At 50.3% G+C, this 24,923-nt stretch overlaps 4 protein-coding genes; 2 read left to right on the top strand and 2 right to left on the bottom strand.

Moving 5' to 3' along the window:
- Positions 1-4,028: 4,028 nt before the first annotated feature.
- On the bottom strand, positions 4,029-5,249 carry GSTUM_00006546001 (uncharacterized protein; the record flags this gene model as incomplete). XM_002838717.2 has 1 exon in its annotated part: positions 4,029-5,249. The coding sequence occupies one exon, from the start codon at positions 5,247-5,249 to the stop codon at positions 5,043-5,045; it is 207 nt and encodes a 68-aa protein (XP_002838763.1). The 3' UTR covers positions 4,029-5,042.
- An 8,966-nt stretch (positions 5,250-14,215) lies between these two features.
- On the top strand, positions 14,216-14,915 carry GSTUM_00006544001 (uncharacterized protein). XM_002838716.2 has 1 exon: positions 14,216-14,915. The coding sequence occupies exon 1, from the start codon at positions 14,526-14,528 to the stop codon at positions 14,799-14,801; it is 276 nt and encodes a 91-aa protein (XP_002838762.1). The 5' UTR covers positions 14,216-14,525; the 3' UTR covers positions 14,802-14,915.
- A 6,325-nt stretch (positions 14,916-21,240) lies between these two features.
- On the top strand, positions 21,241-21,693 carry GSTUM_00006542001 (uncharacterized protein; the record flags this gene model as incomplete). Its single annotated transcript, XM_002838715.1, has 1 exon — positions 21,241-21,693. One exon carries the CDS (start codon positions 21,241-21,243, stop codon positions 21,691-21,693), a length of 453 nt encoding a protein of 150 aa, XP_002838761.1.
- Positions 21,694-22,492: 799 nt separating this feature from the next.
- Positions 22,493-23,169, bottom strand: GSTUM_00006541001 (uncharacterized protein; the record flags this gene model as incomplete). XM_002838714.2 has 1 exon in its annotated part: positions 22,493-23,169. One exon carries the CDS (start codon positions 23,167-23,169, stop codon positions 22,696-22,698), a length of 474 nt encoding a protein of 157 aa, XP_002838760.1. The 3' UTR covers positions 22,493-22,695.
- Between the last annotated feature and the right edge of the window lie 1,754 nt (positions 23,170-24,923).

The raw sequence follows: 24,923 nt of genomic DNA, 5'->3' as shown, positions 1-24,923 counted from the left end.
CAAAGCCAACCAGAAAATCGAGACCATCGATCAAAAACTTCGCACCGTCCACGCGAACCTGCTCCGCGAAATTATCCTAATGCAAACTCTGTGAAGAGGAGCATTGGTGATGACTGCCCATAACGACGAACAATGGAATGCCCTTGCAGACGGGTTGGAAAGTTTTGCGTTGTGTGGAAGGAGCGGTGGAAAATATTGTGGAGGGTCCTGAAGTAAGTAGATACATTGAGATTGTCATCTGTCCTGATTGGCTATACTAATGTGCTGCAGACTGCGTGGGCCCACAAGAGGGGGGATAGGGTGGGGGCGGGGTTCCTTTTTTTTTTATTGTTTTTAGAATGAATCAAATTAAGCTAATTGGAGATTGCTGTGTTACACTTGTTGTCAGGTTCATGTGACCGTGGTAGACCTACTATAACAGAATAGTATCCTATTAATCCTTTGAATCTACCATTGCTTATTGCCTGCCGATAGGTTGGGTTGCTCATAGCATGGCGCGGTAACCTTACCAGACCTCGTTGGAGCTTGAATCATCGATAACCTTTATTTTATGCGTAGCATTTACCCCCCCTCGCAGTAGAACTGCTGAGAAATTTGAACCCGGAAAATTTATTCTCGTCACTTCCAAGAGCATAACCACTATCGATGTCATCGTCCTCGCCTGTTGGCATTTTATCATTCTCTCGATCCCCTTTCGTCTACATAATCCTTGCTTCTGTAGCCACCGCTGTCTTCACTATCATCATCGGATCTCTCCACTTGATGGTCTCCGACTCCTTGGTAGAGCTTTTCGCAATTGTTCATGAAAAATTGTATTTGGTGTCTAATAGGATCAAGTTTCCTTTCCGCATCTTACCCTTTCTATGATAATATAATATTATGATATGAGTGTTGGTCCGGTGGCAGCAAATCTTATGACAAGTATTCATACGAGTGATCTTTGGTGATTATGATGTAGCGGTTCATCGTGCATTCGCGGCTCTTCGTTTTCAACAGCAATCCAGCACACTCCCCCCTCCCCTATGCTTTCCCACCTCTTCCCAGACACCAGCACCTCGTACAGCCACCTCACCCGACTTTCCTGGTCAAAAATCGGCTCTCTGAAGGGAGTGATCTTGACCCAGACCAGTTGCAAATGAACTCGGTCCACTGCGGGAACAGGGTTTCGAGCACAGAGTCACGGGATCCGGGTTCATTGGTTAGGGTCCGGGAGAACGGTAAATACAATGGAGCTGGCGGATGTTGAATTTGTTTAGGGTGGTGTAAGTTCTCTTCTAGGGCGTGGGCTTGTTGCGCCATTGGGGGGGGGAGGTCAAGCAGGACCACGTGGAACTTTGGCATATGGGTGGAGCTGGCAGTCAAAGCTGGGATAGATGTTTGGAGGTCTGCGAGGAGGGAAAAGGTGTTCCGGGGAATGGAGAAGTGGCTCGGGGAGCTGGGTGGATGATGGCTAGCATTCGCCAGGCTCCAGCTTGCGTGAACATAAGTATTGCCCGAAGCATGTCCATGTGGGCGAGTACTATACTATACTTTACCTTTCCCCCTCACCGACTGGCAACTTGGGGGGCGACATAATATCTACTTTGGTAAAACTAATAATCCCCCTCCAGGTTCCAGCCAAACCACCCCCAACTCCTCTTGGGCCTATTGATTTTTCCGCTAGTCAAGGAGAACGACCCCAGCGATGCACGAAGTCACTGTGAAAACGAGGGGATTACTTCTTCCTCCTCCTCTCCCGCTACTTCCACGCTGCCAACTAACCTCCCTAACAAGGCTTCCTATCGTGCCTCCACCTCTGCACCGTCAGCATTGCAGTCCTAATTTCCTCCCACATCAGGCATGAGCCAAGCGAGCTCGAAGAAAATCCCTCCCTTCGGCTAGGGGTATGCTTTTATGTGCAGAGTGCTGCGGGTTTGCTTGTTTGCGGGGGTTGGGGAAGCATGTCTAGGGTTTTCTCAAACACGACGAATAAGGTATAATGAATCATATATTTTCTCTTACATATTTCCCCTACGACGCCATATCTCGTAGTAATGATTCGCTTGTTTTCAAGAATCGTGAAGCCAATCTCCGGTTGTCAATGATATGCGATGGCACTCCAAACCTTTTCCGGTGCAAACGCACCTCGCACGAATAAATTTAAGTAACATCATGGAACAGAGAATAACCACGTCAATGACATCGAAAACCGCTTTCGTGACCGACGACAAGCGGTTAGCGTGAGACCAGGCCGCAGTCACATTTTGTTTGCGCAGGGCTCAGTTGAGGAGTTTTTTTCTTTTTCAAATATTAACGGCAAAATGTGAGTCGCCGCAAGAAATCACACAATTGACGGTTCGGGCCAAAAGCGAAAGTCACAGTTGGCCTGATGTTAGCGGTTGGCGTGCGGATGCCATAACTCGTTCGAAATACACTCCCCCCTCACAGCTAAAATCCTACTGAATGGACCGTATTCAGCGCAGCTTCTTGGTAGATTGGAGACTGCCGTGGGTTTGCTACAATGAGCCGAAGCTGGCATTGTCGATAATTAGGCTTATGGGAGGTCCCGGGAGATTCGAGCCGTGGAATTTATTCACCACTATTCATGATACATGGTTGCGGGTTTCTCGCAGTTTCAGGACAGAAGGCGAGGAAAGGTTACTCGAGTAAGTTCTGATAGTATTGACCTCATCATTGCAATTTGATCATTGTCGTCTCGGCTCCACCCCAAAGCAGAATAGAGTTTTTACAGCAAAAAAAAATCTATAATCAGGGTTCGAAATGAAGGCTCCCTTAAATTACCGTGAACCGGACCACTGTGTGAAGCAGCGATCCATCGCACGCAAAAACGGCCAAGTACTTGTACGCACAGCAGAGCAAGTAAGTCTGTCCAATATCGCACCATCTTCCTTCCCCTCTGGCCGGAGTATTGACGACTGACTCGTGAAACCCACGGGAAGCGAAAAACCAGCTATCATAAGTTTATTTGTCTCGCCGGTTCCGAGTGCTAGGGTGGAATCTACTTTTCTGTAACGATCAAGCATCACTCATCATGAGTCTCCGTGGTACGCTAGCTCTCACTCTGCATCCGCTGGCCGCGAACCCTTGCTAACGAAATTTCCCTCGCGATAGTGCTCACTTCCGCCTACGCGAATGCCTTGTGCGCTTTCACCATTCAAGGCGTCTGCACCACTCCGGTTATCCGCCACAGGGGGAAGAGCACCCAGGAGCTCACAAAGAAAACCGATGCGGACGTCGGGGGAGGGAGGGAACCGGAGGCGGACATCAAGATATTCGGGTTGAAGCCCGCGGCCGATATTTAGTCTTGTCAACTGCTGAGTGGTGTTAGAGTTGGTTGAGGAAGAGAGTAGTGAGTCGTAGCTGATCGTGGAGTTGTAGATGGTTTTCTTTTATTCTGGAGTTACTGCGACTTACGGAGATGTCTCTAGATATACGCCTCTCATTGGTTATCCCGGGAGTACGCGAGGGAGTGGGGACCTACATGGGTGGAAAAAGTGGTATATACTGTGCTCTCTGGGGGGGATCGGGATGATTTCGTTATGTTTTATTAAATTATAGGACTATTAGTATAGAAAGCGTTGAACAAGAGCTACACCATAATGGTCGAGTCCCACCCGGTTCCATTTCTCCATCGCTGCGCTATATTAGTAGCCCCAAGAAGATAGCCTTGGGATAACTTAGCTATTGCAACGATAAAGTATCTCTTCCGGGATGGAGGATAGTCTATTGAAAAGTGGGTCATGTCTGACAACCAGGATTGTGCCCCTCTCAAGCCTCTCTCCTAAATGCCGAGAAGTGCCGAGGAGATCTCAGTCACAAGCGGGCCATATTTATCCCTTGGTTAAACTCGCAGCTCGGCGTTGGTTTAACATTCTAGGGCGTTCCGGCTAGCTACGATAGCTCCATGGGCCATGACCGGGACTATCGACAGAGCGGTTTACTATTTTAAAACTGGGGTTTATTTATAATTATCATTATTATCATTGATACAGTATTCTACTTGTGTACCTCCGTATATTCCGCCAAAGGAGTTTCGACGTTAGACTTCATTGATGAGCATTTATAATAATTTCTCTACTCTACCATCCCCAACGTTCAATAACACAACTCCCTATACAAAAAAAAGAAAACCCAAATCCACCTACTACCGAGGTAAGTACCCACCTACCTACCCACCTACCTACCTACCCCCTCACAATGAGTCATCATGGCTACCGAACAACCCGTGAAGCACGGCAGGAGGAGGATCGGGGGGAATCATGCTCTTCAGGAACCACTCAGGAGAGCTTAACCCTAACCTTCCCTCAAGTGCTATAGCGCAGAACGGGCCCGCTGCGAGACGGTACGATACGATACATGCAATCCTGCTCCAAGCTATAGACTACATCCCTACCCGCCACAGGCGGGGACGAGCCCTTGCAACCGGCAGAGCGGTACTCGACCGAGCGAGCCCTTGGAACATTATACTACTCGCCAGGATCGAAAGCTTATACCCTTCAGCACGCACCTTGCTCGTGCTGTGCGGCAAGGATTGCACACTTCCTTCTCGGCACAACTGAGGACACACCAGTTTCTGGGGATATCTGATGTCCCCGGACGGCTTATCGACGTGATCCTCCCGTCCTCAGGGATGCCGGGGGAGGAGAGCGATTGCCGTGCCTCGGCTAGCGGCTTATGCCCCCGTGGACGGACTCCCGGTTTTGGCGAGTGGACTTGGGCGGTCGGGGATTATCGTTGGTCTAGGCATGGGGAATCACTCGTTATCAGGTGGGATCCTTTGTGTTGTAAACCAAAGATAGATATCGACAAGTAGAAGAGGAATTGCGGCAGAAGAATTGCTTGATTAACTATGGTGCTTGGGGGTGTAGCTTTATACCCGAGTACCCCTATTGTGGCTGTCCGTATCCAGAATCACACAGACCTCTTGATGCTAGTTTGCTAGCTCAACCGCCAAGTATCGTGAACCTCCACAATACTAGTATCAATACAGTATGATATCCGTGTATTCCAACACTTTGGAGTCTCGTTTGTATGACAGCCAATCATATTCTATCGTGGTAAAGTGTGGATAGCAGCGGAAGGTGTTTCATAGCTCGTAATGATAGCGTATTAGGGAATATGTTGTTTTCGAAAATATGATAAAATCTTTCTTCCAAAAAAAAAAAATGATGTACTGCACATGTTAAAGAGGCTTGGATAAATAGGGAAATACACTGGCATTTTTTCCAATAGTGCTGATCTGGATCCATCAACTACTCGTACTTCGCTATCCTGCCGGCCTCGGCCAGCGACGGATCGCTCGCCATGTCGCTCGAACCCAGGGCTCCCACTGCTCTAGGATGTTAACAGGGGGTTGCCGGAGGAAGAATGAGTTATCCCGACTGATACTCAAGTACCAGTGATTATTTTGCTTCCGGAGCTGCCCTTCGCCTGTATGGGACATTGCTGGAGTGCAATTGGGAGGGTGATGCTGGAATTGTGGGATTTTGAGGATATATTTCCCCATAACCACAACACAAACATCACCACCCGAGATCACCAGTTCCGACTGACTACTCTTGGACCGTGTTAAGGATTGCAGAGAGATACATTATCCCTTCATTTATATAATACATCATCACGGCTACTAATAGGATAGTAAGAAAGTGGACTGTCAAGCGACGGGATATGAAATATGAAAGAAGTAGCGGGGTATATTTCCCCATACAAGAAACCGGCAAAGATAAAAAGGGGGAAAAAGGGAAAAAAAGGTACGATAGTTAAAAGGTAAGGTAACAGACTTCCAAAGAATTACTGAAGAATGTGGCAGAAGAAAATGAAAGGAAAGGTACGGCACAACAATGGTATTCAACGAGAAGATGGGAATAAAGAATAGAGAAAAGCAAGGAAGAAAAGGGAGTTACGCCTTTGGAATTAAGGATCGGGTCAAACGAGACAATGTGAGAAAGGAAGAAAATAAGAGGAGAATAGGAAAAGGAAAAGCAGGAGATGATAGCACACTAAGCTAAAACTAACCGCCCCAACGACACGCAAAGCACACCACCGAAAAATAGCGAACAAAAAAGAAACTTCAAGCAGACGCTTCCACTCCCCAACCACTTCCGCCCTACCATCCGAAGTGGCCGGGATCCCACTCCTGCCCCGGATACGCCGTCGCTGACATTACCGGTTCATAATCATTGTCATCACCCCTAGCCGGCGGCTCCACCTCGACGCCATCCTGTATGGCAATCTTCTCCTGCGAGTAATCCACCTCGGGAATCTTCTGGACCGGCTGTCCCGGGGAAACCGCGCGCGTGGGGGTACCAGCCTTCGACGATGAAGAGTTCGAGTCCTCGGTATAGAATGTGCCAGCTGTTTTACCCGTAGCTATGGAAGCCGTAGTTGGAGGTGGGGATGGTGAATGGGGACTTCCCACGTTGACCGAGGAGCCGACTGCGGGAGCCGGAGAGCTGGGCTTTGCAGCTTGCGAGATCGCTGGGGAGGAGCCGACTGGTGGGATTGCAGGCTGTTTCGAGGGGATAGGGGGCGGTGCCATGGATTGGGTTGTTGACGAGCGCCGGGTGATCTCGTATTCCATTTCACTCATAGCTTGTTGGAGGCCGACCGGGGAGGCGACAGGATATGCCAATTGGGGTGGGGGGGTATGGGATGCCTGAGGAGGAGGAGAAGCGTATCTAATTGAATCCCTCACAGATGGCTGGGGGGAGATGTGTGGGGGGGATACATATCCAGTTGTAGACCTGTCACCCTCGCCTGATGGTGGAGGGCCTTGGGCACTAGACACAGATGCAGCCCTTGTGGGATTCTCCGAAACAGAGCTCATGGGAGCGTTTCTGACGGAGTGAGCATCGACATTGGATATTTGAGGAGAAACCGAGCGAGTATGCGACGCCTGAGTACCTTGACGGGAAAGTTGTGGACTTAAGGAAGGTGGGGGAGGGGTTCCATGGACCCCGGATCCCCGGTGGGACAAATCTGGACTATGTTTGTGATCAACGGACAAACGGTGTTCTCTACCCTGGCTGTTTTGATGCACATCACCCCCACGATCAGAGTGCCTATGCGAATGCCCTTGTTGACCTGGTGGTGCTGGGGAGCCCTGAGATGGCTCCGGTGATTGCGGTGGCGGGAGCTGCAGTTGTGGGGTCTGAAGCTGTTGCGTAAAGCTCGACTGTCCAGAATTATATGGGCCGTAGAACTCTCCTTGTGGTCTACCATAACCCGTAGGAATAGGAACTCGATCATATCTTGGCTCTTGAGGGTCGGGCCCCGGCAAAGGCGGTTGTTGACTGGGAGGCGACTGGCTAATAGGTTCCAAAGTCTTAATTTGTGGAGGAGGGGCTTGACCTACTGGGCCCCGAGGATGCGCTAATTGCTGTTGAGGGCCATCCCACTGTCTAGGGGGGCCTTGGGGCTGTTGTGGCTGCAGTTGCTGTGGGGGAGTATGGTATGCCTGTGTATTAGTAGCATAAGCACTCTGGCTCTGTGATCCAATATCAGGTCTAGGACCAATTGACTGAGATTGCGGTGGTGGGCCCTGCTGTTGCGGAAATTGCTGCTGACTAAACCCCTGTGGGGGGCCCTGTTGCTGTTGGTGAAGAGGCCCCTGCTGTTGTTGCCGCTGCTTGGGCGAGGGACTAGGTGACTTTGATAGTTTGCTCAACATAGATCCAGTCCTCCCAAAGACATCCTTTGAATATGTTAACGACTTAAGCCCAACGCCCCCCATCCGAGAACTTACAATTGAGAAACCCTTCTTATGGGCAGGTTTTCCAGCACCACCGCCGGAATTCCTCTTATCCTTGGACTCCTTAGACTTCAATTTGAGAAAAGAAGTACCTCTCCTCTGAGCCTTTTCAACTGGTTTAGGATCCTGTTTCTCACTCGGACTTTGCTTTCCAGTCTTTTCCACTTTAGCACTCAAGCTACTAAAGAGGTTCGAACGTCGCCTCCCCTGCGAACTTGACGTAGATGGCTCATATTGACCCTGCGAGTTTCTACCTTGGAATTCGGGAGATCCTACATCTGTAGATTCCCGCCTTCCACTAACGTTACTTAAAGTCTTCACCAAACCTGTTGAGTTTCTCTTGAGTCCTGGTTCGGGCTCAGGTTGATTCTGGGGCTGACCGTGCTGGCGAAGTAGCGAGCCAGGAGCACCCATTGCGCTAGGTGAGACCTGACGGAACTGTCCTTGTGGTGGCTGCTGCTGTTGGGGTGGTTGAGCCGTTTGATATCCAGCGGCACGCGGTTGAAACCCTGGTTGATATTGCCCCTGAGGGGTGGGGCCACGCTCCTGATAAGGGCCCCGAGGCTGGAATTGTTGCCCTTGCGGACTATTCTGATAGCCTTGAGGCGGCGTTTGATTCGGCCCTTGGTTCAAATGCCCTAGGAACCTGTTTTGCCCATTAGACTGTTGAGGCTCCGGGCCAGTCCTTAGCGTCGATGGGCCTTGCGGGCCTTGCGGTGGATAGCCCTGAGTTCCTGGTTGGGATGCCGGCCCGAGCCCAGCGGCATATGGACGCTCCCGGACATCGTCGAACGGTTGTTGGGGGCGTTGCTGAGCTTCCTTGCCTCTCTGGTCGTGTTGGGTCGGGGGTGACTGTTGTTGTCGAAGATGAGCAGGCGGCGCATATAAATCATCATCGGGTCTTCTCGGGCTTGGGGGGTTTTCCTGGATTGGCTCTGGCCCCCTTAGTTTATTATACATGAAGCCTTGCTGCTGGTGACCCTCATTAGGACTGTGAGGGTGAGTTCCAACGTGATAACTTTGAGACCTTGCTACACCCGCGTGGTCGTAACTATCGGAATGGTTAGGCAACCTATCTGAGAACGATCTACTGATAGGATTGGGATCTTCAGTATCTACGGCTCGCGCTATGGGCGGCTGAGGAGACCCGTTCTGATGTTGGGGTGGTCTCTGATTCGTGGGAGGTCCCTGGGGACCACCTGTCCAACCAAGATTCTGCTGTGGCGGGCGGCCATTTTGAACAAAGTTCAACGAATCACATCTGGCAGGGTGGGTAGGACTGTTCGTTACGGAAGATGTTATGGAATCCGACCGACCCGCAGGCCCACCGGGATGGATAGAAGAGGCCAAGGAATCAGATCTTGTGGATGATTGTCGAAGCGGTGGAAGGTGCTCATGCGCAAAAGTCAGTGAATCCGCTCTGCCGGGAGTCTGCGCAGTCACAGGAGAATTCACAGCAGAGTTCTGTCTTTGGGTATGGGACAACAAGCTATCTGTTCTCTTCGGGAATGGGTGTTGGGGTGCAGGCGGCGAAGGATATGTGTTCTGGCCGCTACGCCCTGTTGGTAGTGAAACAGTCAGTGGTGGTTGAGAATGACCGGGACTCTCCCCACTCCCCTGTGAGTGCGGTATGGACCCACTACCCGCAGGGGGTCTATCCCCTGCTGTCTGACCAGGCAGCTGGGGCAGGGAAGCCTGCGTCAGTGCACCTTGTGGGGGTTGGCTTTGCGTAACTGGGTACCCCTCAGGTGTCTTTTGTTGATGCGAAATGGGAATGGCAAGTTGGGGGGGCTGATCCTTGACCGGGGGTGGTGGAAGAGGCGATTGAGATGTCTGCGGAAATCGCTCCGTAAAATTAGGCTGTGGGCGTCCACGTTGTGGAGGTGGACCCATTAACCCTTGCTGAAACTGTCCTCCATTGTTGAATTGACCGTATTCCTGTTCCTGCTGCTGGGGGCGATGCTGATAGCCCCGCTGTTGTGGTAAGGGCTGTGCTCCTTGGGGTATTGGTGGTTGTGGAGGTCCTGCTTGGCGATGATGCGGGCCCTGATCTGTATCCTGAAGCAGACCTTGAGGAGGATTATGCATACCCTGCGGGCCTTGAGGATATTGACTAAGGTTCTGAGGGTGTCCTTTGTGCTGCCCTTGATGGGACACACCTTGCGTGGGGGTAACCTGTCCTTGCGAACCCTGCTTCTGATCGCCATTAGGCGGTAGCGCACCAACCAAGCCAGATGCGGTAAAAGAATTTTGGAACGACCCAGAGGATGCTAAAGTCCTTAAAGACCCAGCAGTAGACGGGGGAAGATATTGTTGTCCCTTCTGCGAAGGCTGTGCTACCAGTAGTACTCCATCCTGCCCTTCCTTGTTATTACCCTAGATTCCGTTAGCGACGCCAAAGGTTTGCGATGGCCGGACAAGATATACCTTCTTTAGCCTGCTGAAAAAACCCCGCGCTTTGTCAACCACTGGACTAACAGGACCACCAGGCGCGCCGGGTGCTTGGGAAGCTGTATTTGCTCTCGGGTCATCGTCGCCACTATGTCCCTGAGCTTGTGGAGCCCAGTCAGCATGTTGCGCGACTGGCTGATGTTGGTATTGCTGTGGAGGCCGATTCGGAGCATCGTCGACACTAGGCCGTCCCACCCCCATGAATGCTTTGCTGGTTGATTTCTTCAACACTTGTACTGCCGCCCCCGGCCGTTGCTCAACTTGAGTCTCGAGCAACTCTTGGCCACCGTTCTCTTCCATCATCCAACTAATCCAATCGTTCAATCCCGTCTGAGACTGTGAAATGGCTTGCATTGCTTGGCCATAAGCAGTGATTCTATCTTCGGGTTCCGGGAGTTTGGCGATGTCCCGGGGTTGCAAATGCTGGCTCGCTCTCCCAACATCAATGTCACCTGGAGGATGCTGATTCGGGTGCACGCCTGATTGAGTTGAGCCTTGCGTACGTGATTTGCCCAACGCGACTGTATCCGTTTCCGAAGTGACTAATTCTTCATCTTCATCCTTGGCACTGAAATCCACCACCTCCGGGGCCACTTCCTCTCCCTCCTCTTTGGGGGGCATAGGCGGCATAACCAAGACTCCAGAGGGCATCGGCATAGTATCCTTCAACATTAGAGTCTGGGGGCGCGAAAATTGATTCACCAGCTCCCTTGCGAAATCACTCTGCATAGGAGTCTTGTCCCCATCGTCCTCTCCTTTAGGTGATTCCGGGCGAGGAACTCTCGTAGGCCCACCGATTGCCTCCATGCCCTCACTATCGGGCCCAATAACACGGGCCGGTGCGGCAGCCTCTATCTCCTCAATCTTCTGATCTCTCTGATCTTGCATTGCATTTTCTACCTCTGATCCAATAACTACTTCTTTTGCCTTTCCTTTGAACTCAACATCCGGCGTCGCAACGTCATCAGGTTTTTCAAACATCATTTCATCACCCTTAACCCTCACTATCACATCGTCACTAATCACCCTGCCGGTACTATCGGATCTAATAGAAAGTCCAGTCTGAGTGCGTGCAAGATAGTGCTTGCGGGCAATCATCATCTCCATCAGTTCGGAATCTGGAGTTCCCACTACCGATGCAGGCGTCGGTAATGATGAGTCAGCATGGAAAGTATTTTCTGGAATGCGGACAGGCGGGAGTGCAACCCCAGATCTCCCGTCCGGAGTATGAGGCTCGGCGGTGGAATGTGATGGGACAGGTTGCAGAGAAGTGGGCCGTTGCTCCGAACCCGATCCAGATGTTTGAGCAAGAATCTCCAATTCCTGCCTCGCAACCTCGGCTTCTGGGGTCGCACTAGGCCTGCGAGGATTCTTCATCGGCGGAGGCGGAACACTTTCATCTGTCCAATAGCTATCATACAAACTTAGAAGACCAATGCTCTCCCTGTTTGGGTTGGGACGTTGAAACTGCGATTGTGGCACGGGATCCACAAACTGCTGTGGTGGAGATGGGGGTTCTGGAACGACTGGAACTGGAGGCACAACTTGGCCGGCATTGTCCATAGAAGCTCTATTAGGTGGTGGTTGAGGCGACGCAGTCTGAGAACGCGGTGTAGGAGTGTTAGCCCGTACCAGCTCTCCTAAAAAGCGATCAAGATCATCCTTCTCTGGACTGCTTGCTACGGAATCGCCACTATTTCCTGCTGGCTGTAGTGAAAGACTCAACCCTGAAGCCGAAGCCCGTGTATCAGACACCTCCGGTTTCTCGGTTTCACGGTGTGGGCCAGTCGTGTCTGGAGTGACCTGATCTAACTCTACTTCTACCCCATCCGGCACAACAGACGGAACTACCGGAGTTGCGCTCCTCCCAGGACCCATCGAACTCATTGGCGATGATGATCTGCTCAGATCCGTACTGAGCGACAATGCTGGGCTCTCAAGTCTCGTCGCAGGACACGGGGGGGTCAATGATTTAGGCTGGGGGGTCGGGTTGCTAAGGATTGATGGCGATGGAGACTTGGGTGGTGGAGGAGGCACATTAACAGGTGACGGTGGCGACCCGGGTGGGGGCCCCGGTGCACCAGCAGCAGAGGGAGACAGTGATCTAGGCGGAGGAACCGGGGCACTAATTATTGGTGGTGATAAAGACTTGGGAAGAGGGATATCGCGTGGCAATATAGGTGATATCATGTCTCCTGGAGGACTATTCAAGTCCCCCCTATGAGGAGAAATAGGTGTCGGTACCAAGGTATCTTGTCTGGTGAAAGCGTGATCCACCATTGACCTAAATCCCACTCTCTCCATTTGTGGGCCCTGTACTGGATACGATCTCCCAGGATCCGGGGTTGGGTGATTAGTTGGGTATACCGGCGTAACAGATGCTCCATCACCACCCGCCTCTATAGGCGGGTGGAAGGCACTTGTGTGCTGGGAATCCCCCGCTTCTTCTGGCGAATTGGCGTACCCCGATATGATGTCGTCATTCCAAGACATAGCTTGCTCTTCTCTAGCAATATCATTCTGACTAGTGACCACAGAATCCATTGGGTGCTGGAAGTGTTGGGCCACTGGCACTACAGGCGAGCCAGGTACAGCTGGCAATGCACGAGTTGGCGGAGGGTAGGGGTTAGGGGTAGTCACCCTTCCTTGACGAGAAGACGGACGAGAGCCATTTCTTGAATTTGGACGACTTCCAGAACGACTTCCGGGGCGTGAATCTTCGCTATTGCTCTGGCGGCTGCTCGGTCTGCCCAGGCTCTCCCTCAATTCTCGAATGCGCTCCGGACTCTTAGCACCTAGTAGAGGAGGCGACTCAGTAGATTGACGACCCAAATTATTAGGCCCGCCAGAACATGGAATGGAGGTAATACTATCTGGAGGGCTCATGTTGGCAATTCCCTCTTGCCCATCTCCTTCAACCCCTTTTCCCTTTGCTTGATTCATTCGGGCCATAATTTCTGCCGGGCGGATGAAGCGCCTCGCAGGCTCGGGTGAGGTTGACTGTGATGGTGGTGGGACACTTGGCGGGGAATACGTAATTTCACGAGGAGGGGAAGGGGAATGGGCATGGACATGCCCCACCTGCTGACCCTGAAAATCACTCTGATCATCATTAAGCTTCACTCCTCCCCCCGGACCAGAGAATGCCCGATTGCCTCCACCGGAATCAGCCGTCACCTCCTGATTGGAGGATTCTAACGGTTCTGCTGGCGGGGGCGGTGGAGGGGGGCTCCCACCTGGAGCCTGGCCCCATTGAGGAGGATATTGAGGGCGTTCTGACTCCTCCTGCGGCACAGGAGGGGGCGATGGGGACGGAGTCGGATGTAGTGAGGGATTCGCTCTCGCAACTTCACCCCCCGAGGTCGGAGACGAATCTTTGCGGATTGGCAATGGACCCTCCACTGAGGCCAAGGAGTGGGCGAAGGGAGCGAAATTCGCATACGGCTGTGGAACTGACGACGGTCCAGGCCCCATTCCAAGCGGGGGCGGCACCACATCTCTTCCTGATGCGCCGATCTCTCGGAGAGGAGAGGGTGGTGGAAGCGGAGGGGAAGGAACCGCAGAGATGTTTGGAGACGCTCTCAAAGGCGGAGGAATTTTATCCTTAACCGGTGGGTCCGGCAATTCCCTTGGATCCGCGAACGATCCTGCTGGTATATCTGGTAAAGAAGGCGTCCGAGTCGGGCCCGAGGTTGCCGATGGAGTATAAGGAAGCGTGGATAGTTGAGGTTTGGGCTGCATTGGATACTGATGTTTAGGATGAGGCAAGGGAGATTGGTCACGCAATGCTCTCTCCCTCTGCTCCAATTCAAGCGGGGTGGGCGGTAAGGGTTGTGTGATATCCGCATCAGTTGTTTCTATCCGAGGCACCGCGCTTCCGTTTCCTCGATTTCCAATTATGGGGCTCACAACGTCATCGCCTCGATCAAACGAATTACTCCTCTGCAATGCAGAACCCCTACCACCCATCGGCGGAGGGTCATAATCTTCCTCGTCGTCAAAATCACTATCATCACCCCATCCACCACCGCCATAATCTACGGTTTTCGCCTCAACCCAGCGTCTGGATTTCGCCCGATTGACATTCGTCTTGAAGGTTCCCGGGGATAGCGAAGCCGCGGGCAATCCGAGATGAGGTAAATTTCTGCAAGTTGAGGCGCCCAGATTAGCTCAAAAACGGTTCAAATGCACGCGAAGGGGAAAATCCGGGAGAGGCGAAAAGAGAGACACAAACATCGGGGACCTCGTCTGATCGAACGATGTATTATAAGTAGTATTATTGTTAGACATCTCGTCCTGCTCGGGAGCTCTGGATGGATCCCGGATGTGTAGAAGGGAGGAAGGAAGAAGGAAACAAAGTAGAAAAGGGGAAAAAAGACGGCGAAGACGAAATCCAAGGTCTGCGACGGTGATGATTCGTCACCCTTGCCGACACGCACCAGTGAGTAACGAGATGCGGCTGAGAGAAGACCAAAGAGAGTGCTCGTACAGCGTCAGTTTCCAGACAAATGGGTCGACCAAAACGATTTGGGTGGATGCGTGGGGGCAAACAAACCAAAATTGCGTGTTGATTGAAGAAGGAAGAGAAGAAGGGGATTAATTAGTGGTGGATCCTTCGTCTCGTTTTTCTCCCGTCAGCAAGAGGAAACAATAGAATACCGTAGACGCACGATGGATGGCACCGGTACGGTAGCGTAGCTCTACTATGGCGGAAGTCACCTCTTATTTTTTTATATATTTTAATTATCCTTATTCTTGCCCTCTCCTCCACCTCTTGCTGTTCGGTCGGCTTCGAAAAGATTTCAGTTTGAACCGTTTGCAATCAATCAATCGCACGGCAAGTCAGGTAGCGCGTGCAAGCTGAAGTCAAAGTGAAAAAGTGATTGAATTCTCCTCTCTCACACACGCACGCACACGCACGCACACCTTGTTTGTACCTGGGGAAGCTGAGGATTGCAAGGGGGGAGAAGAAGGGTTGGAGAAGTGGAGAAAAAGAGTTTGACGTCCAAAGAAGGGGCGGGGGGAGAGAGCGAGGATCCTCAAAAGGGTGCTGCTACGGAACTGCGGTAAGGTAAAGCCTGATTTCGATTCATTGACTCCTAAACTGGACTCAACCTTTAACGAAACACCCCTGCGAAGCGCCGCTATGATGGCCACTGGTTGGCTAGTTTGGCGTTGTGACACCTCAACCAACTCTGTTGTGGCGAGATGTGGCGCCGGTGGTTTTTAACCCCCACCCGAAATGGGATGCGGCATAGTGGCAGGATTGCGCTTTGTGGTCACATACAAAGTCAAGACTGCATCAAAGCGTATTCGAGATTTAATTGGTGGCCGCGATTACAAAGCGTGAAGAGAGCACTGTGCAATCGTGATTGAGAGGATTTTAAGAATGGAAATGTTGACATGGGGCCTAAGGCATTATAATAGGGAGGGCCGTAGCAGCAACCAGCGGGAATGCAGTCAGGTGTTAAACGCCTTTCTGGAACAAGCCGAAACGCGCGCCGTAGATCATAAGTGAGGCAGCTATCGGGGTGAAGTAAGGTAATTTTTAATAAGACAAAAGTGGGCAAAACGCCGAAATGCTTGCACAAGTGCTCGTAGGCTCTAGTTCAGGCACGCTCCAGCTGCTTTGTTCGATGCACTGTACACGGCATTCAGCCGTTAACGTACCCAACGGCGAAGCGGGCCATCACCATGAAGCGGGCCACCGGGACTCCCCCACAGAAAACATGACAATTCAACCAATTCTTAACGAAATTGAACAAAAAGAGGAGAGATCAATAGATAAGAAGTATGAGGTAGAGTTTAGCATTGAAAATTTATAATGAAAAAAGAGAATTTACCAAGAACTGCTGAAAAAGGAAAAAGACAACAAAACAAAGAAAAGATAAGAGAGGAACAAAAATTAAGGATTTGGATTTCGTAAGACCATTTTAAAGGATGCTGTGGGTAGTCGTCTATTGGTAGGAGTAGCGAGGGGAACAAGTGGAGGAGGTTGGCGGGAGCAGCGAGGTGGAGGTGTTGGTGAAGTTGGTGAGAATTCCGTTGTATTACTACTATCACTGGTAATAGTAATATTTTCTGGAGAAGAAGAAATTGATCCAGGAGAAGTTAGTAAAGCAAAGCTCATATGGCGTCGGCGTACTGGTGTGATCTGAAATGGTATAAGAGGAGTATTTTTTGTAGGTTTGTGATTCAAATTGGCTTTACGAGTAGCCTTATCATGATCTTTTTTTTCTTGAATTTGGTATAAATGCATAGCCTCCACACCATCAATAACCCATGCAGTTGTAAGATGACATTTATTAACCTTTTGCATAATAGCAATAGTCTCTTGACAGTCAAGTCTGTGTTCCTCTTTAGCAATATCAAAGCTGACTTGCACTATCACACCAAGTTCTCCCAAACGTGTTATCAATTTCCTTAGTTTCTCATTAGAAACCTTTCCAATAAGTGCTAGGACCTTATTGGTTTCTCACTGGAAATCAGTGCTTTTGTGAGGTGTTTGTAGGCAGGAAGTAATATTTGGTGTACAGAGTGGGATGGCATAAAGTGGAGCAGTTGAAAATTGTAAACGATCCAGGACAACCTTTAGACTAAGGAATAAGACCATAGGCATGAAATCCAGCCTGAATGTTATTCAAAGTCATTGCCTCCTTCCAGGCCTTTTTTAGCAATGACTAAAAGGTGCCTTTATGTATTCTACCTCCTTGATGGCGAGAAAAATCATCTACCATAAGCCCATAAAAATGCTGAAGTGGACTAAAGACTGCCACATCCAAGGGCTGAAGTAAATGAGTAGAATGAGAGGGGAGACAGAGTAAAAGAATATCATGATCCAAATAAAACATGCAGAAATTCCAATTAAGATGAGAAGAGTGTCCATCTAAAATAAGAAGCCGCTTTTGCCTTAATAAAGAAAGAGAATGTGCAAATTTGACAAAATGTCGAGAAATAAACTCATACCCAAGAGATTCATCAGTCCATCCCTTATTTGAATAAGCTAATAATACATCTGGATCATCAAGACTCACATACCATCTGTAATGTGTTCGCAAGGTGCTAATCACGTTATCGGTAATGGATACGATAGTTGGCAGGTGGCCTGCTCTTCCGGAGAGGAGGCGAGAGCTGAGAACTAAAGGAGGCTTCGAGGGTGTACTGAGGAACAAAGAAGTAACCGTTCAACTAAGTATATTGAAATACTGTCTGTCGAAGTCTGCCTTTTCTATCGTAGAAACAGGCGGTCGTTAAATACAAAAATCTGTTCATGTCTAGCATGAACGAAACTAATCAAAGGTATCAATCGATACACTCTGGTAAAACTAATTAAGTATTAAAGTGATACTTAAAACAAAACATAAAACAAAACCAAGTATCAAAATATACTTAAAACAAACCAAGTATCAAAGCGATACTTAAAACAAAATATAAAACAAAACCAAGTATCAAACGATACTTAAAACAAACCAAGTATCAAAGCGATACTTAAAACAAAACATAAAACAAAACCAATTACCAAGTACCCGTACCAGTTACACCATCCCATACTATGTCCTGCTTTTGCTTTAAAAATAAAAAAAGAAGGTAAAAAACTACCATTACCACATATAGTTTCCAAGTTGGTAATTAGCTCTCTTTTACCATTATGAGTAATTCTGGGATTTTGTCTCCCCACTCGGGTGATGACCTTTGTCTTCGCTGATATTCCCATTATGAATCCCTTCTCATCGATGTTGTATATATGGTAAGGCTGTAAATTATGAACCATGCAAAGGCGGTTGAATTTGCGAAAATAGTTTTTATCTTATTTGGATCATTGGCGTAGGCACACTGACATTCCAGAGAACTGCTATATTGTGAGGCTATATCCCGATTACGATTCAGGAACCGGGTTAACCAATTCTTTCTGACTCCTGTATCAATTACCCCCTCTTTCTTCTTTCCCACCAACATCTTAGCCATTCCCTTTACCATATCTAGCCTTGGAGGAAACCCCCAATCATCAAGCTTCTTAATCCAGCATACAATTGCCTTCTCCTCTGCTGGGGTCAGGAGTTGCTGTTCAACATGGGCTGCCTGTCGGGAGACTCTTTCGCCTTTGATCCGATACCCGAGCATCGATCTAGGAAGGTCAAAGGCTTGGGCTGTTGCTGTTATCAATGGGTAATTGCCTTTCTGAAATGCTCAAATTGCATCTAAGATACTCTTTTCCAAAAGGTCCTCCTTTCTGGCTTTCACTCTTCCCATTGCTGTGTTCGCTGATACTCTTTATTGTAAGTTTTGTTGGCTTCTGGTTGATGAGATGTGGTAGTTGCAACCCCGCACTGTGCCGCCCGCTTCGGCATGTCGGCCCGCTTCCCGATTGGGTACGTTACCACAAAAAGCCCATCGCCAGTACCTCAAACGTGTTGTCAAGCTTCTCCAACAACTTGATCGTCGCGATTCCAGCTAGGTCTCTTCTCTAGGCATCGGGATTGTTGTTACATGCTCCGAAAATTAGCCCGACCCGAACTCCGCCAGAAGACCAAGCTCTGTTCCATCCGACTAGCCAACTGTATGACCGCCTTCCTTGAGCTTAAGCTAGGGGTTATAGGTATGGTACGATATCATAACACGATACCTTACGGTGTCCACCATCTACCAATATAAAGGAAGAACATGATAGTTGATTTGCGGCAATTCAGCCCAAGCGGGCGCCATTTTAAACACCCCGGAAACAAGAGCAAAATATCGAGACCACGGGACAGACTGCAAGCACGATGGCTACTCGAGTGCACTTGAGAGCTCCGACGCAGCCGGGAGTTTCGTTCGGATACAACACCGAGCTGTTCCTATTCTGTACCCGCATGCTACAACCCTAACACAGTAACCCTAACCAGACCCTCAACAATGCCAGGCAACTGCATAATAAATATTATTATCATAGAAAACACGTTCCACTAGCCTTCGCATTGAACAGGGCCATGTGTACTCGAGTATATACAAGGGCAGATCATGAATTCATGGTATCATATGCAGCAGGGATCAGAGGATACGAGTGGGTGGTACAGTACTCGTAGTGGCACAGCGCTTGTAGGATGTGTCATCATAACCTCGTCCAATTCAGAGACATTGAACTCGACAAAGCAAGATCTAAAGAAACCAAACATACCGGTATCATGATCAAGGCCAACTGCTACTAATTATTATCATTTTTCTTTCACCTTTCCTATCACTCATTCATGGCCTTGGATTGGAGCGCACGCTACGGTATTCCCAGTGTTGGTAGATTACTGTACCTCCATAAAGGAGGATGACTACCCCTGCTCCATACGAGTACCCTGGGTTCATGATCTATCCTTGTAACCACCGCTCCTGCAAGGTCCTTCTCAACATCAGCCTTCCAAGCGACACATCATAGCGCTATTCCTCCCCAGCGCATGTGGGGTGAGCACTATAACTTGACCGTCTCTTGCCACCGAACGCTACCTAACGATTACCGTACCCATCGCGAATAACAAATCGTCAAGGCAAAGTAAGATATTACCCCGACATCCCGCACTAGACACGACTGCTCACCCGGGACAGCAGAATGAAGATCCAACCTGGTCTCGCTTATCCCGAAGCCGCTCTACCAGTAGAGGACTGTATTCGTAGAAGGGAGTTAGGTGCTTTCCCATGCTCGGAAATTGTATGTGCTCTATGCTTGATGATCGCAACCGGCGCTTACGCCAGACAAACGCAGCTGGAGGAGCTGGAGCGGGATTTTCAATTTTGCGTCGTGATTTTAGAGAAACACTAACCCACGTTAGGGACCGAGCAAGGTCTGTTGTCGGTGTTATGATTGAGTGTGGCGATTTGATACCGGTATTGTTCTGTACTCGAGTATGATACTACTCGTGATACTGGTGAGTGCACTGTGCTTTTACGGTAAGTACCGTTCTGTGAGAGGCGGGTGCTGCAGCGAGCTGCGGTGTCGTCTCGGCAGTGCACAACACGTGTCCAGCGACCAGTCGATTGGGGTGGAGACGATAGGGTACCAGCGGCGGAATAATGCCATCTTTCAACAGCTTCTCCTACTACCGCACAGTACGCATCTGCCAACCAAACTTGCTATCCCCGTCCCGGCATTTCTCGATTTGCCCATTTAGAGAATATTTCCGCAACAAATGGCGTTACTGTACCATACTCGAGTACTTGCAACTGGAAATGAGTGCAGGGTATCAAGGGTAAGTTTACCGAACCCCTCTAGTTGGCCTAGTGGCCTCTCGACCACTTAGGGAACGGGATTCTCTCTAGCCTCTAGGCATAAGAGTTCGACCGATATTTTTTCCTTCCAAGTTTAAACGCAGATTGGCCGATTGGCCGAGTCGCTGCGGGGGGGGTGCGGTTACACACATAGTAATTTCGACGAATGAGCTAAAGTTCGACAGAATTTGATTGCAGGTTTGCTCACATCCTAAGCACAGTATCATATTGTACCGGTATTTGAAGATATGATACAAGCACAGTGCAGCAATTGTTACAAGGCCACCCAACCAGTGGAAAAGAAAACCTGTCTCATTCTTCAGTTACCGGCACTATTGTACGAGTGCTTTGTGCCAGATACACGGGTACGGCGCAAGTACAGTACTTAAGGGCACAAATTTTATTGGCAAACCCCAACCATCACAATCCCATTCTTCGCGCGAAAAGTACATTGACCGACTGAGCCAGATGCCGGGACGGGGATGGCTTCCGCGATGCTGCAGCTCCAAGGTATGTAGTGGAATGCCGCAGTGCCAGTAGGGCAGTACGGTGCTGTACTCGTACACAGAGTCCATCGTACTCAAACCGTAGGCATTCCCCACCCGGAGCGCACCGGTGTTCGAATTGTCGCCCACAATGAAAAACCACATATCGTGCTGGTGGCAATCTCACGGTCGGCTGCCGTACTAGTTAGTATCATACAAGTACTCGCGCACCGGGTTGATCCTCGGTTCTTGTGCGCACACGCAAGTTATCGTTTCACATTCACCCACCCACCCAACCAACAAGCCTCAAACCCCACGCTCGCAATGCACCATCGGACAGTCAACGGACAATCGTACTTGTATCACGGTACCCGCAGCTGTTGGGGTGGATTTAAGCGCCGCCGAGAGAAATACGGTGAGCTGAAGGGCAATTTTGCGCGTGCGTTCGGGTTAGGGTTTTGGCGATGGTGGTCGCGCTTGGAAATGATAACGGTGATAGCTGAGAAGGGGGTTCCACTAGACCTCATCACGCCGAACACCCCACCGGCCCCCATCTTTCTTGATCAAGGGGATAATGAGATGGGCGGACAGGACAGTGGCGATGCCACGGGGGGTTATAATGAATTTTCTAAGACCAGCTATGTCGAATCTATAAATTTCTGGTTCTTTCTTCCCATCCAACCTGAAGCGCTTGTGCAGTATCATGCTCCTCATTGGTTCCCATTTCTTTCTCTACCCCACAGATTCAGCGGGGACGGCCGCTTTCGATACCCCTAACCCGCCTAACCCACTCTTCTCCTTGCTGACGCCGATCCTCCCCAAACCGTCATCGTACTTCCCTGCCACCGTCAACCCTTACCCTCCCCACCGACCACTGGCGTGACCCCTGCTCATCCCCCGCTCCAGCCCTACCTTCGATACCTACCTGCCCTAGCGCAGCGGGGGTAGCTGAACCCCACACACGATCAGATCGTGCCGGCAAACCACGTCTGTATGCGCCCTGCCGGGTCCTAAGTACTAGAAATTGGTAGAATTGACCCAAGTGGCGGTGAGATTGGAGCTACCGGCTGAGTTGGAGTATTGGTTGGTTGGTAATGAGATTTCCTTCCGGCCTTTGATTATTCCAAGGGTTACTCGAGTACGGGAGTTAGTATCGGTGGTAGGTTGGTGTGCATGATATAGCGTCACAACCTTCACAGGAGAAGGAAGAAGTGGATAAGTAGATAAAGAAAGGGGAATATAGTAGGCTAACTTTGGTGACCTCGCTGCGTGATACCGGTACTGTATGAGCTAGTTAATCGAGTGATTCTTCATGCTCCTTAGCCGGCCGGTTTACGTGATCCCCCGGTCCGCGTTACCACCAGGGTTTTGCCGGTCGCGCTGCCAATATATGAATATGCTAGCATCAGCTTTGGTTTCGGTGAGCGGGTATTGCCCATCGCTTCAAATCGGTCACCAGGCGAGGGGGTGGGAGGGGTGTGTGCCCGGTGAGCCAAGGTATGAAATGCCCAAGCGGGGCGGAGGAACCCCGCTCCGGCGTCTACCGGAGATTTGGGGAGATTGAGGGCTCATGATCTGTCATTTATGGTGATTGCATTACTCCAGAAAATAAAGGAACAAGTGGTTTCTAAACTATGGTAATGAGGACGAAAAACTTAATGGGAAACCACCTTACAAATAAAGATGAGGAAAGCGAAAGATGAGGGAAATGAATATGGTTTTTTTTCTTAAAGATACAACGTGGGGAATGGGAAGTATGGGATAGTTGGGGCGAGTGGCTTACTCCTCCTCCCTGTCCTCCTCGTCGTCAACATCTTCATCCGTATCGGTGGAAGGGGAGGCGGGCTTTTCGGTACGGCTGGAGGAGGACATTCTGCTCTTACGACCCATCCGGCTCGTACCCTCGCCCATTTTATTGCGCATACCTCCCATCGCACCGCTCATGCGATTGCCCATGTTGCCCATCATGTTGCTCATGCGGCTGCCCGCACCACCCATCATGAAGGGTTGGCCCATGTGTGCCATTGTGTAGGGCATCACAGACGGCCTTATTCCACCCATCATGCCGCCCATTGCGCTCGCCATATCACCCATCCCCGACATACCTCCCATGCCCAGTACACCCATCATTGTTGGCATGCCGCCCATCTCCATCATGCCGTCCATCCCGGACATGCCCATCGTACCTCCCATCCCTGGCGTCATGCCCGGCATGCCACCCATACCCGACATCATACCTACCATGCTACCCATGCCGCCCATACCCGACATGCCACCTGTGCCAGGCACCAGACCCTGCATACCACCCATACCTGGCATCATACCTAGCATCAAATCTGGCACACACCTGCCGTCATATCTGGCGCCATATCTGACATCATGCGTGGCATCGTACCTGGTGTACTGCCCATACCCGGCATGCCACCCATACCTGGCACCATACCTGGGTGGGCCATAGGGTTCGAAATGGTGTTAGCGGTATGGCCAAGAGCGCCAAGAATAGGGGAGCCAATACCTGGGGTCAAAACTGGAACCGGCTGGCCGGGAACCTGTGGCTGTGTAGGGGAAGGACGGAATAAGTTGGTGAGAGGGTTGGACGAAGCTGGAGCGGCCGGGGGTGGAGTGACCGGTGGAGTGACCGGAGGGGGAGAAGCAGCAGTAGGGGAAGGAGTTGCAGGTGTCGACGGTTTCGGTGGCTGTGTCACTGGCGGAGGAGCAGCGGCACCAGTTGCAGGAGGAGGATTAGCAGTGCCAGGAACTGGCGCAGGACCACCGCCTGGAGCGGCAGGCTTTGCTGCTGCTGCTACTGCTGGTGGCTGCGCGGGAGCAGGTGGCTTAGTACTCGGGGGTTTTTTCACTAAGCTTAGGAGGCTTCTGCGAACCACTAGCTTATCTGGCCCATCGCGCTTTATCCTTTATAGATGTTAGCCGGTCTTCATCATTCGTCCCTTCAACAAAAATAGTAATTTCCGGGCCGCTGATATTCACTTAAGATGGGTTTCCACGGGATTGATTTTAGTCCTGTCTTCCTCTGCTACGTCCCTGTGCTTCTCTATGTTGACGTTGAGATTGGGTTCTGCGGGATCTTGTCCCGCTAGCGGGGCACATGTCACAGAAACAAGCAGAAGTGCACCACAGAGTGGGGCCGAGAGCTTGAACCGGGTCATTGCAGTGGCGCGAGGATGGCCGACCCTCGTAATATACGTTCGGCTAGTGCGTCGCGGTGGAGGGTGGGGCCGGGCTGGCCGTATTTTTGTGTTTCGTCAGTTCGTAAAATCCGCATTATTTTGATAGAGAATTGCTCACTAGCTATTTAGAGGGATTGAGGATGGGGCTTCTAGAATTTGGTAGAAAAATAGGTATGAATGAAAAGATCAACCTGAGATCAGCTCGGGGGTGATAGGGTGGGAGAAAATGGATTGGTACGATAAGTGACCTGGCCTATTGGAAAAGGGAGGGAAGAGTCAATACTCTAGCGAACATAGGTGCCAGGAGGCATTCACTTATACTCGTACCTCATCCTAGACCCCCGGAATTATGTTCTATTAGAATATACGGTGACTTGCTTACCCTCAGCCGGTCAGCGGATAATTTCGGTGGCTTCATTCTTGTCTGCTACGTTAGGGTTGTCTGGCCGGGAGGAGGGCGTTTGCGTGATGCTTGGTGAGCGGAAAGATAGACCATCGTTCATGACGAATGTTGGATTGATGAATGTTGGATTGATGGAAACACTAATAGAGATGTGGCCCCAGAACTTCTGGGTCAAAAGCGCTGACCGCCCAATACTGCTGATTGTTCTCGGCAGTCCTTTAGATGTGGTATTATGCAGGGAGGTACAGTACGTCTCATGCCCTCACCGAATTCATGGCCTAGCTGATATCCCCGAGCAGAACACATCAAGCGGTAATATCTTATTCCTAGGACTTTCCAACGTTTTCTTTCGGATTCTCTACGGCACCGGAGTAGCATACAGTACGAGCATGCCTCTTGCTCTTAGGTGTAGGTCT

Source organism: Tuber melanosporum (genome assembly GCF_000151645.1).
Source record: "Tuber melanosporum whole genome shotgun sequence assembly, scaffold_27, strain Mel28".
Taxonomy (NCBI): domain Eukaryota; kingdom Fungi; phylum Ascomycota; class Pezizomycetes; order Pezizales; family Tuberaceae; genus Tuber; species Tuber melanosporum.
The sequence above is the reverse complement of the archived record's forward strand: the minus strand, read 5'-3'. Positions and strand labels throughout refer to the sequence as shown.